General features: G+C 39.9%; 1 protein-coding gene across 1 annotated transcript; it reads right to left on the minus strand.

Annotated features, from left to right (window-relative positions):
- Nucleotides 1-3,324: 3,324 nt before the first annotated feature.
- stk31 (serine/threonine kinase 31) lies at nt 3,325-13,717 on the minus strand (the record flags this gene model as incomplete). Its single annotated transcript, XM_083761903.1, has 17 exons — nt 13,597-13,717; nt 12,777-12,892; nt 12,020-12,173; nt 11,664-11,789; nt 10,014-10,193; nt 9,634-9,756; nt 9,431-9,550; nt 9,046-9,174; nt 8,714-8,815; nt 8,532-8,612; nt 7,980-8,105; nt 6,680-6,841; nt 6,007-6,093; nt 5,402-5,551; nt 4,482-4,607; nt 3,563-3,616; nt 3,325-3,426 (listed from the first exon to the last, which is right to left on the minus strand). Exons 1-17 carry the CDS (start codon nt 13,684-13,686, stop codon nt 3,325-3,327), a joined length of 2,028 nt encoding a protein of 675 aa, XP_083618029.1. The 5' UTR covers nt 13,687-13,717.
- Between the last annotated feature and the right edge of the window lie 1,904 nt (nt 13,718-15,621).

Consider the following 15,621-nt stretch of genomic DNA (forward strand, 5'->3'; position numbering starts at 1 on the left):
TTGTATTTCAGTGCTTTTGTGAATCCTTTTTTTAATGAATACACTACATAAGCTGACAACATGTTCTAATGTAGTATGGCAAGTATCAAAACATTTGCAGGCATAAAAATGTTTTAACTGCGACAATGGTAAAGACAGCAAAGCAATTTCAATTAAGAGTTTATTATATGCAACTTATTGATTTCATTTCAAGAAGCAGACGATTCGTTGTAAGTATTCACATTCTGTTCCAACAGCATATTCGTAGCCCATCATACCTACAATATAAGTAAAACACAATTGAAACATTTAAAGTGCTCTTGAATTTGTAAGTGATTATAGAGGCTATGTGCGTGAAATCATTGTACCCGGAAGTTATGCGGGACGGCCTACTGGGTAGCAAAAAAACAATAGAACCGAAAAGTCTGATTGTATTAAACAACGTATGGAAAGTTTGAATTATCCATTCTTTCTTTCTATCCGCAATAGACATGTTATGAGCAACTTTCTGTCAAAGTCTTTTAAGTGTCAGAGTTCAGGAAGCGCTCGTTTTCAATATCGCAACGTCCTGCTGCCTCTTGCATTATGTGCAATTGAGAAACAGGTGGTACGAAGGACTGTTGAGTGATTTCTGTATACTAAAGGACTAGAGAGATGTGGAGTCCCATGTTACTTAACACTATCACAGCACCTTTATAGGCCATCAATCTAAGTTAAAAAGGGGGGTGACCCAAAATAAATTGCAATAGTAATCATTTAAGGTTTTTTATATCCTTAGGGTCATCCAAATAACATTAAACATTGTAAATGAAATAATTAGTGCATCATGGTAAATTCAGGTGTTGAACGTTGGGTACCAATACCTATATAAGCTATACCAACCAAAGCAAAATCTTCAAATGTCATTATGCTTTGCTGCTATAAGCAATAAAATGTCATTTTAATGACTTTTCAGACAGCCAGCAATGGGTATAGAATCTGCATAAAAAAATGTTCCTAGATGTTCCTCAAAACCCAGTCACTAACCAATCAGAAAGCAGACAAGGCAAATCGACGAATGACGAAGCTTTTAGGAAAATCTTTGAATGCATATTGCGGCCCCTAGATGAGACAATTTTTCTCTGTGTGAGAGTGTTCTGCCCATTGCTGGCTGTCTGAATGAAAAAAAAAGAAAAAAAAACATATTATTGCTTATAGCAGCTTTAAGTACATGTGATTTATTTTGATTCAAACCTTTGATTGACTGGCCTATTAACAAAAGCCTACGTAAAAAAAAAGTAGGAAAAAAGCAGTTCCTGAAAAAACTGTAGGCTGAAAGCAGGGCTAAAGCATTAGAAATGAATTTGTATATTTAACCATAGTTGTATTGATTAGTTCCTGGCTTCCTCTCTCTCTCTCCCCTTCTCCTACCGTCTTGAGGAAGGACATTGAGAACGTACAGAAATAAAACTAAACAAAGCAACTACAAAAAGGAGGAGGAAAGAAAAGTTCATAATAAGCTTATAGCCTACAAAATGGCCTGAGATGTAGACACATTGTCTGTAGTACCTACCCGACAAATATGGATCCTGGAATCCTCTCTGTGTTCTCACTCGTCAACGGGTCTGAGAATACAGTATCAGGAGTAGGACTGGATCTTTTTCCATACCTGTGCAATGAAAAGATATGTACTGTAGTTTCTTCTTTGCATGGAAGTTAACATAACATTGTATAAACTTAAGTAATCTTCCTGAACCTGGAGTCGCCTGTACAGTATAATTGTACTTTATTCACCAATTTGGTACTCGTGCAACAAACTGGATTTTACTTGACATGCATTAATTAACAACGGTCCGACACTTACTGATGTAGTTAAAGTACTCACCTCTGTCGTGTGATGAGGTTGATGTACTGCCTGAGAGCAGAGTAATATTTGGCTATTTCTTCTGGTGCTGCATCGTGTGCTGGACTGGAAGGCTTGAATGGATATGTGTCAACGACAGAGAGCACCAGCAAGCAGAGAGCCACAATAGCCCTCCCAGCATTCGAATGCACCCTGTACCACATTACGATGTCAAACAAGAACAAAAAGATCAAGCAAAATTACATTCTTGATACGTACTCGCTCATTCTAGATTAACTAACAAATAACAAATGTTTTTCAACTTACATAATCTTTTGAATGCCGTTTAGCTGGATTGATACTCGCTGTTCTATGAACCTTTTTGTCAGATGCCAGTACTGCCCCTGGTTTATATGGTGGTGGTGTGTGTGTGTCACATCTTGTCATCAAGTTTTGTAACCTGTGGAATGGGTTCCTGTGCAGTCCTCTTAGATGTCATTCAAGGAAAAGGAAATTACTTTACTTTACAAAGTAAACTGTAAACTTCATAAACTGAAAATGATTGTAGCACATGAAAAGAATGTATTAGATCGTTTGTCATGGCTTCACAATGTTGCATCAAAAAAGTGATGAACCATGACTCTTTGGAGGGGGATTCATGTTATGCATTTCTAAATATCAAGCAAAACAGAATCAGCCGCTTTCACTGTAACATACAACTACTCTGATAAATGTGATCATGTTTTTTTCCGACAATGGGCTACTAATGTACTGCAACATACTGTATGCACTTGGACTGAAACATTATGAGGCAAGACATTTCAGTTCCAAAATACCACCAACACCAATCCAGCATTTTTATTGTGAAGTCTTTTTAAATATGAATATATTTCAATAGGAGCCCCATTACAGTGACTGCCACATTAAAAAGTTAATCCTCTGTGTTAATTGGCAGAGTAGAATGACTGACATGCTTGACATTTTGTCTTACTCTTAAGGTTTACAATCTTAACAATTTTGTGACAAAAGGGCTAGCTGTGTCTGGACTCTGGAGCACAAATTGTTTTAACCTCCAATTCCACATCCACTAGACAAATAAGTGATGGTAACCACTTTCTTCAGAAGAGAGAATTCAGACAAATTTGACAAGAGATTGGTGCTGACCCTTGAATAAGACATTTAAGAGTCACTCACCTGGGGACAAGTAAGAACTAGTTGCATGTGAAATAGTAGAAAATAGGGGAAGAAAACCTCTCCCAACGGGCACAAAATGACAAAGGACACATTTCATTCACAAGACATATTTATGTGAAAAGGTGCCATAACAAATTAAAGAGCTGCAACAACTGTTCCTTAAAAAAAAAAATTCAGGTCAAGACATAAATAAAATAAAATCACACACAACGCTGTCATGACCTACATTTAAAAAAGAAAAATCACACTCGAGTACATTCTGTGCTCATAGTGACACAAAGCTGTGCATAGGAAAAATCCTATACACTTTAACGTTGGCCTATTTGTCTCTACAGGTCAACAGTAAAGTATTCACAGGCCAGAACCTCCATGGCTGTGAGTCGTTCCCCCGACAACAGCAGCTTGGAGAGAAGATCTCCGACTTTTGACTCCTGCAAAAGCAGGACACAAGTCAGAAAAAAGTTGCCCTATAGCCAATATTAAAAATATACTGGCACTATTAGAATAATAAAACTGATATTACTATGCAGCGTCCACATAGAATACAATCATTCATTGAATACTAACCAGGGACAATGGTTCCAGATTATCCAAACTACCATTAAACTCTGGAACATGCAGCTGCAATCAAGACAATGTGAGTTAGGTTTTCAATAAAAGTCAGCAACGTATTTCTGGTCTTCGAAGCTGGTGTCATTTACTATATACATAGAATACATATACTATACTTGCAAATTAACGCCAAAAGACAATAACGCATGGGCACTGCTCTCAAGCATGCTCCGTTTGCCCTACTTCTACAGAGAACTGTACATTTGTAGAAAACTGAGGAATACAACTGAACTAAGATGGCACCATTACCGTATGCTCGGCTCGCTCTGTGTCTGAAGAGGTGATTGGACAGAAACCTACCAATAACATCATTGATAATTCCAAGCTAATAGAAACTACAGCCGTTCTCTTATTGAAAAGATAGCACACTGAGATAGAAACCATTGTTATAACATCAAAAAAGAAATGACCAAATCTGCCTACCTAGATTTCTGCATTTGATGCAGATTTGAGTCCTAAAAAACATAACGTGATCGGATTAAATATTCTATTTGAGAACATTTAACTTATACGCAAAGAAATAAAAAATAAACACAAATAATACTTGAAGACCAGCAATTAGTTGTTTTTGAATTACTTAACTCCTATAATGGCAATATATTTTTTTGCTCATCCTCAAGGACCTACTTGCGGATTATACCAGTTGATTATGCGGTTGACACACGCTGACATTTGCACATGAATCCCACATTAATACCACCTTTGCCTTTTTGCCTGTGTGTTTTCTAGCACCTTTTTTAACTTCTGTAAATGTTACAATAAAGCTGATTCTAATGCCCAAAATAGGGATGCCAGGTTGAAAGTGGATAAAAAAAATGCATAAACCAAACTGATATGGGTGTGGTTCCAGATGGTACTGAAGAAAATGTCTTACCCAGAGCATCAGACAGCCAAAAGCAAACATGTCACAGGCAGGAGGAGGAGTAGTGCTGCCTTGGCGGAGCTCTGGGGCCACGAGATCGATTGAGCCTGCCAGCCCATTGTTCACAGCTCTCTGTTCCTGTAGATGGCCGCAGTGCTTTAGTAGTACCCAATGTAATGCCCTTGTGAGTATCATTACAATGCAAAAACCCCTGCATACAAACTGAAAAGGTTTTTCTCAAAGCCAATCCAATAGCTGAAATAGCTATGCATCAATTAACTCGCATTGCAACCAGGGAGCTGGATATTTACATTTCCTTTAGGCCTACTTAAAAAATAAATAAAATATTTTAGTTGGTACACATGGACAATGGGCCCTATTTTGCATGTCTTAAGTATCTGGTCTTATGACAACTTGTGGAACACGCGTGTCGAATTTGAAGTCGGTGGGGCGAACGGTTCCCGAGTTACGTGGATTACAGACGTTACATTACGTACGCACAGAGACTTGAGGTGCATTTATAGTTAGATTATTACTAGAGCAGTGCCCGTTGGGCACTGGCCTACATGGAACGATGCAAGTTGTAAATGAATGCCCCACCCAGTTATTATGTCTGTGTCCCTTTTATGCCCATATATGGAGTTATTTGTCAGGCATGCCCAAATATAACATTTGCAGATGTCAGAACAGGCCAGATCCATATATGGAGATGTCCCAGGCAGAGGCTTTTGTGCTGCTTCAATACACAGTATGTGGTAATAGATCGAGGGAGGCAATGTTTTAGTTCCCTCCCTCAGCCCTTAGGTTTAGCTTGGGGTTAGTGAGAGTTTTGAGGAAACACGAAGGGCAGAGGGAACATACTATAGTGTAGGTACACTCCCAGATGAGGCTTCTTTCTTAGTGTAGGTACACTCCCAGATCTTCTTTCTTACCAGTGTTTTGGTGAAGTCAAAGTCTCCTACTAGGCCACGGCTGCGGTTAACAACAAAGGTATTGCTGGGGTTGAGGGAGCCATGAGTCACTCCCATAGCGTGCAGTGCCTGGAGGCCACGTGCCACGCCCTTCATCACCCGTACAACCTCCTTATAGAAGGAACAAAGGAGAAGTAGATTAAGAGTATGTTTAGGATGAGAGCAGAGATATGATCCTGTTTCAACTATGAAAGTATACTTGATCTGCTCCTTTTTCCCCTAGTCTATACCAAATCTCTTTGATGAAAATAGGCTATCCTAGATGATTGTACATAGTCTAAATGCTGTCTAAATGTGTGGTCTGTTGATTTTAACCTTGCTCAGTGCAGCACTTTGGAACTTTCTTTTCAAAGTTTTGAAAAGGTTTTGAAAATGCATTATCTACAACCTCTCTACAATCTACGAATTTGTAGATTTATTTTTGTTCACCAATGTTTGCTAAATGTTCGCCTATCATGACATGCCAAGAATAGGGATGCAGGGGTTCATGTGGTCATGATGGTACACATATCACCCCAGAGGTTGTAATAAATCCATATGGACTCAAAGTTGAAAGGAAAACTCACTGTGTCCATCAGTGGGTTGACGGCCTGGACAACCTTGAGGCTCCCATTGGGGAAGTACGGTACCATTAAGTAAGCTACAGGGTCCGACTGCAATAAAGGGCAGGCATTAACAGAAAAAATAAAACTGTCAGTGGATTCACACATATGAGAGGCTGCTTCATCAACATCTTAGGACAAAAAGGAAAGGAAAGGTACTATGTTTACTTAGGGTAACTGGACTAAGCTCAAGAACTTGTTTACAGCCAGGCCCTGCTCATAGAACATTTCATGGTAGGGGTTCAATGCCTTGTCCAAGGGCACTTCAGCGGTGGTAATTTTAACGTGCCGGTCCGGGGATATGAACTAGCGACCTTCCGATATAAAGACCGCTCCGCAAACCGTTCGGCCACCGTTTCTTTTTTTCAGGTTGAGAACTAAAACAATCATATTTGTTTGGCGACCCCCCCAAACTAATCATATTTGACAAGCACTTGAAATTGTAAGAGTTGAGGCATTGTGAAAATAGCAATAGCAACAATGCCTGTGAGGCGTTCTTCACAAAATTTGGCCAATGTTTGATCAGTTTTCATAATAGTTTGCAGATTACTTTTGATGCAGTAATACTCTTTATTTATTTCTAGATTGAGAACCAGTCTTAGGATGTGGACAAAGAGAACAAAAGAGAACACCATACCTTGCTGAAGAAAAGGGCCAAGAGAGGCAGGATTCCAGAGTCTTCCTTGTTCTCAGTTGTTCTCAGGATTCCAGAGTCTTCCTTGTTCTCAGTTGCTGCACGATGAAACAGTGTCGTTCTCTCCAGAACCCTCACCTCCATTTCCTCGTTTATGGTGTAACTCTACGGCCACAGATGGAAAATAATCATAAAATGGTGTAATGGGAACTGCACATTGGAACATATTGAATTTGCAATGTGAAACCAAAATAAAACTTTTTGTAAAAAAGGTATGCGTCAATCTTGTTGCCAATTGCTGCCCACTATGTTTACTTTTATGTTTTTAACCCATCTGCACAAACAATTTCCCTTAAGTGACAATACAGATACTGAATTGAACTAGCGGTATATAAAAGAAATAACACACAGGCTGTGATTAATTGTTTATATGCTTTTATACACGACAATGGCTACTAGCATTCAACAACACATGTAGTCATGATAAGACATACCAGGCCTTCTAGGTACAAAATAGAGATTTTTGTTTAAAGGGGATGACTCATAAGTTACTGTATATAATGTCATTATAAGGTCTATGCTTATTGTGTTGAGCTACCAGGACACCACCAGGGAATCTTCATTAAGCCCTATATACCTCATTGTATAATGAATAACGAAAATCTACAAGCTCACAACATAACATTGCTTTGTTTGTAGATCTGCTCTTTTTGCCATCTTTGCATATCAGATACAGGTGATGGTATTCCTGCTGGGCATTGCTGCCTGACGCACCTCCTCCAGTGCCTTTTGAACAGGTGTGCTGTGACACCTCACTGAACACCTTTGTGGGCCTAAACGGGTCATCAGCTGGGGACCACCATTCATCAACGTTTCGCTCCTTTAACCCCAGTACGTCTCATGGTGGCAGGGATCTCTCCCTGCCACCCCCTGCTGATGCCCTAGGTGTTTGTCCCCCAACTCTTATGCTTGAAAATATTGAACAATTGGGGGAAATTATTTTATTTGGGAACCATTCAATCATATATATATATATATATATATATATATATATATATATATATATATATAGTAGGTTTGGGATGTGCGTGTCTTTTGGCGGTAAATCAGCTTCTCTCTCAATGACATTTTCATATATTATGTCTAACCTAGAAACGCCAGAGTAAAGATAACTAAATAACTACACTAGAATGAATACCCACAATTCTCCAGGTCCGGCAAACCTCTGCTTTAAATTACATCTAATTGGTCGCCAACAGGCAACTTCACAAGCGAAGGAAAGCAATGAGACAGAAAGTGACACCTTAAGTAAGACCCTCTGGCCCTGGAACTCCGTGCACACCAGGGGTCTGCGGTCACTCAGTTCTCTGACGGGCTCAGCATCAAACAAGTCCCTGTCCAGACTGTTTATGAGAAGGCCACCAGAGCTCTAATGGGACAGAAGAAAAATAAAACACTTTGAGTAATGGGGTCACTGGTCGTGAGATGAATCACTACAAGCTACACACTAACTTTCACGTCATACCGCGGATTCGAACCCACTGTCATGCAACTGCATGAAAAGATCTTAAAATTATATGATACTTATTATAAAATGTAATATCTTTAACTCTCCATCCCTTTTGTTATTCATGTTTACATTAATCATTTAAACCTTATACTATATTATGGTCCCCCGGGGCTCTATACTTGGATTTAAAAAAAAATCCCCCCTCTACACCAAATGACTGCCAAAAATAGCCCATCTACAAGCTTACAACGGATCTCGCAACGCGTCATGATGTGTTGTGATATTGTAGATCGGTTATGTCCGCCCCATAACAGAGGACCCTGGGGTTCATGTGCTGAATCTCACCATGAAGATGTTGAGGTCTACCTCAGGGTACAACAGAGGAAGCTCTGGGAATTCTCCCTCCGTCAGAACTCTCAGCTTGTTCTGCAAAAACAACAGGACACAGGTTTTAGCCGACTGACGTCCACCACAAGCAACAACTCATACAGAATACTATAGTCACTGCAACGTGATGTGAGCAGTACATATTCTTCCTTTTCCTTGTGGATCTCCTGGAAAAGGAGATTCCTGGTCTCGGCGATCTCCTCGCTCTTCTTTGATATCTCTGTGAGGTCCAGCTCTTCAGCCTCAGGGAAAGAAAGAAAAAGATACAGATGACCATCAATTATGTCTTTAATTGGCATCAACCTTGAGCCATGTTTGTGACCGTTACAGTAATTATATAAATATATTGCTGCATTCATAGAGTTCATTCCTTTTGTCCACCCTTTAAGTGTTTTAATCTGTATCTAATTTCTAATGTGGTTCCTTTGACCCACCAGGCCCATGTGAACAAGACAAATTGCCAAAATCTCACCTCCTCCAGACTGTTTTTCTCTACTTGTCTCCATCTCAGCTGGGACTTGAAACAGCGGATTTTCTTTTTGATCTGCAGAAGAGTGGCTGGGCTGGGGCTGACATCCTGGCTCTCAATCATCTCTTTAAACTGACAACATGATAGTGAATTGAATAGGGACGGACAAGTACAATAACTATCTTTAGAAGTTGTGGTCTTGTGCCACATTTACTGTGGAAAAATATCTCCCTTGAAAACTTGGAGCATTTTCTTAAAGATTGAAAAGACAGTTCCTTAAATGTGTAAAAGTCAAAGGTAACAGCTACCGTTTCAATCTGTGTTTCTCATTGAATTTCCTTCATGCTTTAATGTGTAAAATATATTTATCCATAGGACCGTTGCTCACCTTGATGTGGAAAAGATATTTATCCATAATATCAATGAGGACCTTCTTCTCTTTCTGTATGTCCTGCATGACCTTGTGGAACACGCGAGTAATGACCCGACCGTCCTGTTCAATCTGGCCCTGAGGACATGAAAACAGGACATGAAACATACAGTGGCACTGGACAAACAAAGACAAAGAAGCAGCTAAGAACCGAAACCTACCACTCTCGACAGACAAATGTCGAGTTCTCGGCACACGTTCAACTCTGCGAGGTTCAGGACACGGTCTGCTCCGTCAATGACATCCTTCATTGTCACCAGAGTTTCGTTTGACAGGCTGAAGAACTTTAGACAAAGAAATACATGAAATGCCTTCAAATATTTTGTATCAAATCAGTAGAACACACACATCAAATACAAATCAGAGAAAATATTCATATGCAAATAAATTAAATTACAATACTGTCTTTATGCTCCGTGATCAATTTTCCAGTTATGTCATTAGAATGTAGAATGTCAACTTACTAACTCACATTAATTCATCAAGAATCATGCCATGTTACAATAAGCAGTCCATTCAACTCTGATTTGTCAAGCTTTACCTTGCCAACATTTGAGGCCCAGGTAGACAAGGTGTTGAGAGCATTGTTGGAATCATCTCTTATACTGGTCATGTGTTGCTCCTTCTCCTTCACCCACTGGTGGTACTCTTCAATGATGTGCTCCCCAACGACCTCCTCCGAGGACGGGCCAAAGACAGCAGTCAGAGAGGCACTAACCTCCTACAGTGTGACATACAGAATTAGAACTGTCTTTTTCAAGTACCAAGTGTGGAGACACACGCACACTTTTCCCCCCAGAAGGACACTTTCTTGCACCAATGGGTGCTTGGATAGAGAGCACAGATTTTAAAACGACCGGATTAAGGTTGGTGAGGGGTGAATTAAGACGACCGGATTAAGGTTGCTGAGGGGTGCATTAAGACGACCGGATTAAGGTTGGTGAGGGGTGCGTTAAGGGTTGGGAGAGGGTTAAGGTTAGGTTTAGGTGTGCTGCCACGTGGGAGGTTAGGGTTAGGGTGAGGGTTTGACATAGGTTGTAGGACTAATGACTGGTCTAACCAATAACTAGTCTAAACTAAGTACTATACACAATCTTCAACAAGCATGCAGCAGCACATAATTTACACATACATTTTGAAAGGGCCACAATGACAATAAGCCACTGGCTTTCTTGCATTTTATCCTTTAAGTGTGACAATGTATTTTACATGTGTTTATTATCAATAAAGAGGTCAAAGTCAAAACAATAATACTATAACCTCCTGCAGTGTGTGGGATACATAATTAGGTATAGGTGCATTAATGATTTAGAAGGATACACTTTGATGTAAAGAAATTATTTCTTTAAATAATTCAATCACATGAAATCAGTAAATCAAGTCTAGCAGGTATTCTGTGAGTAATAATCTCGTCAACTACTAGTACACTGCACGATTCACAACAAATTCACGATTGAAATACGTTTAGATTCTTGTGGTTCTGGGTGACATTAATGTGCAAAACCTTTTTTTTTAAATATATATCTTTGGGGGCTTTATTTGATAGTGTACAGTAGTAAGCAGACAGAAAATGGGGAGAGAGAGATGGGGAGTGACACGCAGCCAAGGTCATCGGTATCAGATTAGCAGCCTAGGTTCCTGGACTGCTAGGCCGGCCATGCAGGGCCTAATGTTCAAAGCTTTCAATTTGAACATTAATGTCACCCAGGACCGCAAGATAGGGCCCAAGATGTATTAAGCATACACGCTGCTGACGAGGCAAGTACAATAAATCAAGATTATGATATGGGAGTTACACCAATCAGCGTGCCAGGTGTTGCCTTTAGGCTGCACTATGCGTTATGTCCAGTGCTATCGTACACTCTCTCCCTTCTCTGCCCATAGAAGAGGAAGTCCGACATCGATTGCCTTGGAATAAAATATTTGATAGTTGATACGCATTATCATCCACAACATGTGAGTGATCGTAGGACTTCTGAAGACTACTAGAAACTGAAATAATGTGATCTAAAGATTCGAAGGCAATATTCTAATCTAATATTATAGGACTTATACAAATACAATTTCTATATGCTTTCTGTTCCCAGATAGCATTTTTGGTGAAGAAACATGTTATATTCAACTGCCAATAACTAAAGAACATATCGCAGTGATACAGGATGTTTCATGTGATACGATTTCTGTCCCGTACCTCAAGTGTCTCCATGCGCTCTCTGACAGGCAGGGGTTTTGCCGCCTCCAAGAAGCGATCCGCTGCTGCCGTCACTACAGATCGTATCTTATTCCTCTGGTCTACCAGGTCATTCACTTCCTCCTGCTGCAAAACACAGGTGTGCATGTAAACATTGATAGGTGATCATGTTAATGATTTCATTTTATTTTGTGTTTTCAACACAATATAACTTTCAACCCAGGATCTACACAAAGTGCAATGAATGTGGTCCTGAAAATTAAATAAATAAATGGTTAAGAAACTACCAGCCATGTGGGGGAGTGATTCTTAAGAATCAAGAGAACTTTCCCCCTTTGGATGTCTTGAACACTCACCTTTTCACATGCCCTCAGCTTCTCCTGGACACACATGTAGTCTTTCCATGCCACTTCCAGTTCCTGTGTGGCAACCGGGGCAGACATGCTGTTCTGGACAACTGTGTTGAACGCCTCCATCAAGGTGTCACCGTCACCAGCAAACAGGCTCTTTCTGTCACAACCAGATGCCATGAATGGACATTCATACATTTTAGAAGTGATGGAAGATTAGTGCAAGCATTGCCATATTCTGACCGATGTACTTGTTATTTTCACGACAGACGCCCACATTGTTTTAAATGATCTTGCGCCAATTTAGCTGTTAGGTCTTAAAATGAGCTGTGGTCTGGAAAAATTGAATTGAAGGGAAGAAAACAATGATTGGTAGGATTTATGTTATGCCTAAAACACACCCATGACTAATTCAGACTACATGTAAATTAAACCCCTTTAGGCGCCTAGCACCGGGCCCAGAGTGAGTGAGAGCACTTATTAATTTCCAATCCAATTTATACGGTAATTTCCAATTTATACGGTATATATAACCTAATCCTTGCACTTTAAAATTTAGCAGGTGAATTTCTCTATTCCTGTTGTTTTCTTGCCTCTCTCCGTGGTGCTGAATAAACACATTGCCAGGGGCGCCAATATGTCTACATCATTCCTCTCCATTTAAAAAAGCCTGCCTTTTTTGGGCGGTTGTTGGTTGGAAAACAAAAACCTGCCATGCGTATCACAAGAGTGAATGAAAGACATTGAGAGAAATATACAGTACCTTATTTCCCTCAAATCGTGGACTTTCTCCACAAGCCGGCCGAGCTGCTCTGCTATCCCAGCATGCAAAAGCTTGTCCATTTCCTTCTCTTTCTTCACAATCTCTTCCTTCATAACCTTAAAGGTAAGCATGTTGAAAGCACAGTCAGCCGTCACAAACAGCAATGCAACAAAGTAGGGATGTCCCGATCACGTTTATTTTGCTCACGATCAGTTTCTGATCATTTGATTTGGAGTATCTGCCAATACCAAAATTTCCCGATCCAATATTTATAATTTTATAGAACGCATATGCCACATCACAATAGTACAATATACAAAACAGACAATATCCAGTCTAATATCATGATATGGATATAGTATTGATACTAGGGATGTCCCGATCCGATTCTGATCATTTGAAATGACGTAATCGGCACCAATTTCCAATCGGGACAACAAAGTATACATTCGCTTAATTTTAAATTCTTTACTTTTTATGTTTTATCAAAAACACTAAATATTTTGCTAATGTTTATTATGTAGAAAAGATCAAATCCTCTCAGAAGTCTGAGGAAGAGCTTTAAGTGTTCAAACGTTGAGTTGTTTTTATGAAGCAACCTACCTAGTACATGCATATGTATTTTGCATTTTTCTCATTGCGAAGGTTTATCATCCTTACTTTTATGGAGATGATTGATTGAATACATAGGATCCGAATGGAAACAAGACCACAAGGCCTTTTTTTGGTGTTATGCCTTTCGAGCAAGTTTGACTGTATAAAGTAATCAACAATTAATTGATGCTACTGTAAATCTGAACTGTTAAGAGCAATTCCTCACCTGCATTGTAAGATCTGCATCTTGCAGTCGCTTCTGCAGCTGTTGAGATTCATTCGTCACGTCATCCACCAAAGTTTCTAAGCTCTGCATTTCCTTGGAAAGATTTGCACTGCTCGCTTTCAATTCCTGTAGAAAACAAAGGCACACAATCTTACCATAGAGTCACACTCGGCAAACTAGGAGCTATACAGACTGATCCAGTTCAAGTTAAGGCCTTGCATGTGCAACCTGGATCTCTGCATAGGCGTCTTTCAACTCTTTCTCCTTTTGCAGAGCGTGCTGTTTCTGGACTTCTAGTTCAGCTTTTAGCCTCTGGTTCTCCAAAATGACGGTGTCTATATTCTTTTCATCTTGCATTCGCTTCTGCAGCTGTTGAGATGTATTTGTCACGACAGCCTGCAAAGCCTCCAAGCGCTGTGCTTCCTTGGAAAGATTTGCACTGCTCTCTTTCAATTCCTGTAGAAAACAAGGCACATAATCTCAGCATAGTCACACTCGGCAAACTAGGAGCTATACAGATTGATCCAGTTCAAGTTAAGGCCTTGCATGTGCAACCTGGATCTCTGTGTAGGCGTCTTTCAACTCTTTCTCCTTTTGCAGACAGTGTTGTTTCTGGACTTCTAGTTCAGCTTTTAGCCTCTGGTTCTCCAAAATGACGGTGTCTATATTCTTTTCATCTTGCATTCGCTTCTGCAGCTGTTGAGATGTATTTGTCACGACAGCCTGCAAAGCCTCCAAGCGCTCTGCTTCCTTGGAAAGATTTGCACTGCTCTCTTTCAATAACTGTAGAAAATAAGACAGACAATCTCATCTTAAAGTCACACTTGACAATCTAGGAACTATACAGACTGGTCCAGTTCAAGTTAAGGCCTTGCATGTGTAGTGTTGGGTGTAACAGCGCCATTAACAACGCTGTTTAATAACAGGAATACTTTTATTGGTAACTAGTTAGTTTTGCAAATTAGTAGTTAATTACTCAGTTATGTTGCCAAAAACGTAATCCCGTTACTATAATGTATCCCTGTTCATTTTGTTGGCAAGATAAATTAAGCCCTGACTCACGGCCCGAGTCTATTTCTCCTAACTTCTGTTTGATTTTACTCCCAAGTCCCAACGCGTATACATCCTGCGTCTGTTACATACTGTAAGTTCACTTAAGAAGCGAAACTAGTTTTAAAAAGTAGCTTTTATTTTGAAGAGGAAGTATGTTTTGGTTGTAGCCTCTATGGCGGTGACATAGGGGAGTACTAGTTAATTAATTGTATAAGTCTCATGCTAGTATCAACAGCTGCCCAAAGAAAGCTTGAACAGGTAGGCTACAGTACTGTTACTGCCTGCAAGTGCATACTTTGAACGGTTTGGCCGCCTTGCCATTTCTTATCAATGTCTTATCAATACGTGGCTACGTTGCGCAGATTGAATTTGTGCGGAGTTGTTCCGCCGAAGCCTATAATGCAATTAGATTTATTTTTATTTTGCCGTTCAATTCAGTGCATGCCGTGGAGAGCATGGACTCCCGAGGCGCGCACGCTGGCTGGTTGGAGCGCAACAGCCTCATTACATGACATAGTCTGTACTATGAATATATATTTTCTGTCCAGTCCTACGTGTATAGGCTGGCAATTGTGGCGAATTATATTCGTTCATAAAGAAAGAGCTGTAGGGGATATTGTCTATGGTCAGTATGGTGTATATCATTGTTTTTAACCATACCATTAATAAATATGGGCCGTGAAAAGTTGCCGCAATGACGGTAGGCAGCCAGTAATACAATGTAACCAACTTGCGCAAGCATTCGAAAATGGGTTTTAATTGTCGGGTAACACAAAAGTAATCAAAAGATTATCTAACGAGTTACTTTTCTTATGGGTAATCTTGTAACGCAACAGGATTTTTTTTTTTTGGCAGTAAATCTAGTAACCTAACAAAAAGTTAACTTTAAAAAGTAACGATACCCAACACTGTGCAACCTGGATCTTTGCATATGAGTACTTCCAACTCGCTTTTTCAACTTGCAGACAGTGC

The sequence above is a fragment of the Protomyctophum parallelum genome, assembly GCF_964188405.1.
Source record: "Protomyctophum parallelum genome assembly, chromosome: 3".
NCBI classification, from domain to species: domain Eukaryota; kingdom Metazoa; phylum Chordata; class Actinopteri; order Myctophiformes; family Myctophidae; genus Protomyctophum; species Protomyctophum parallelum.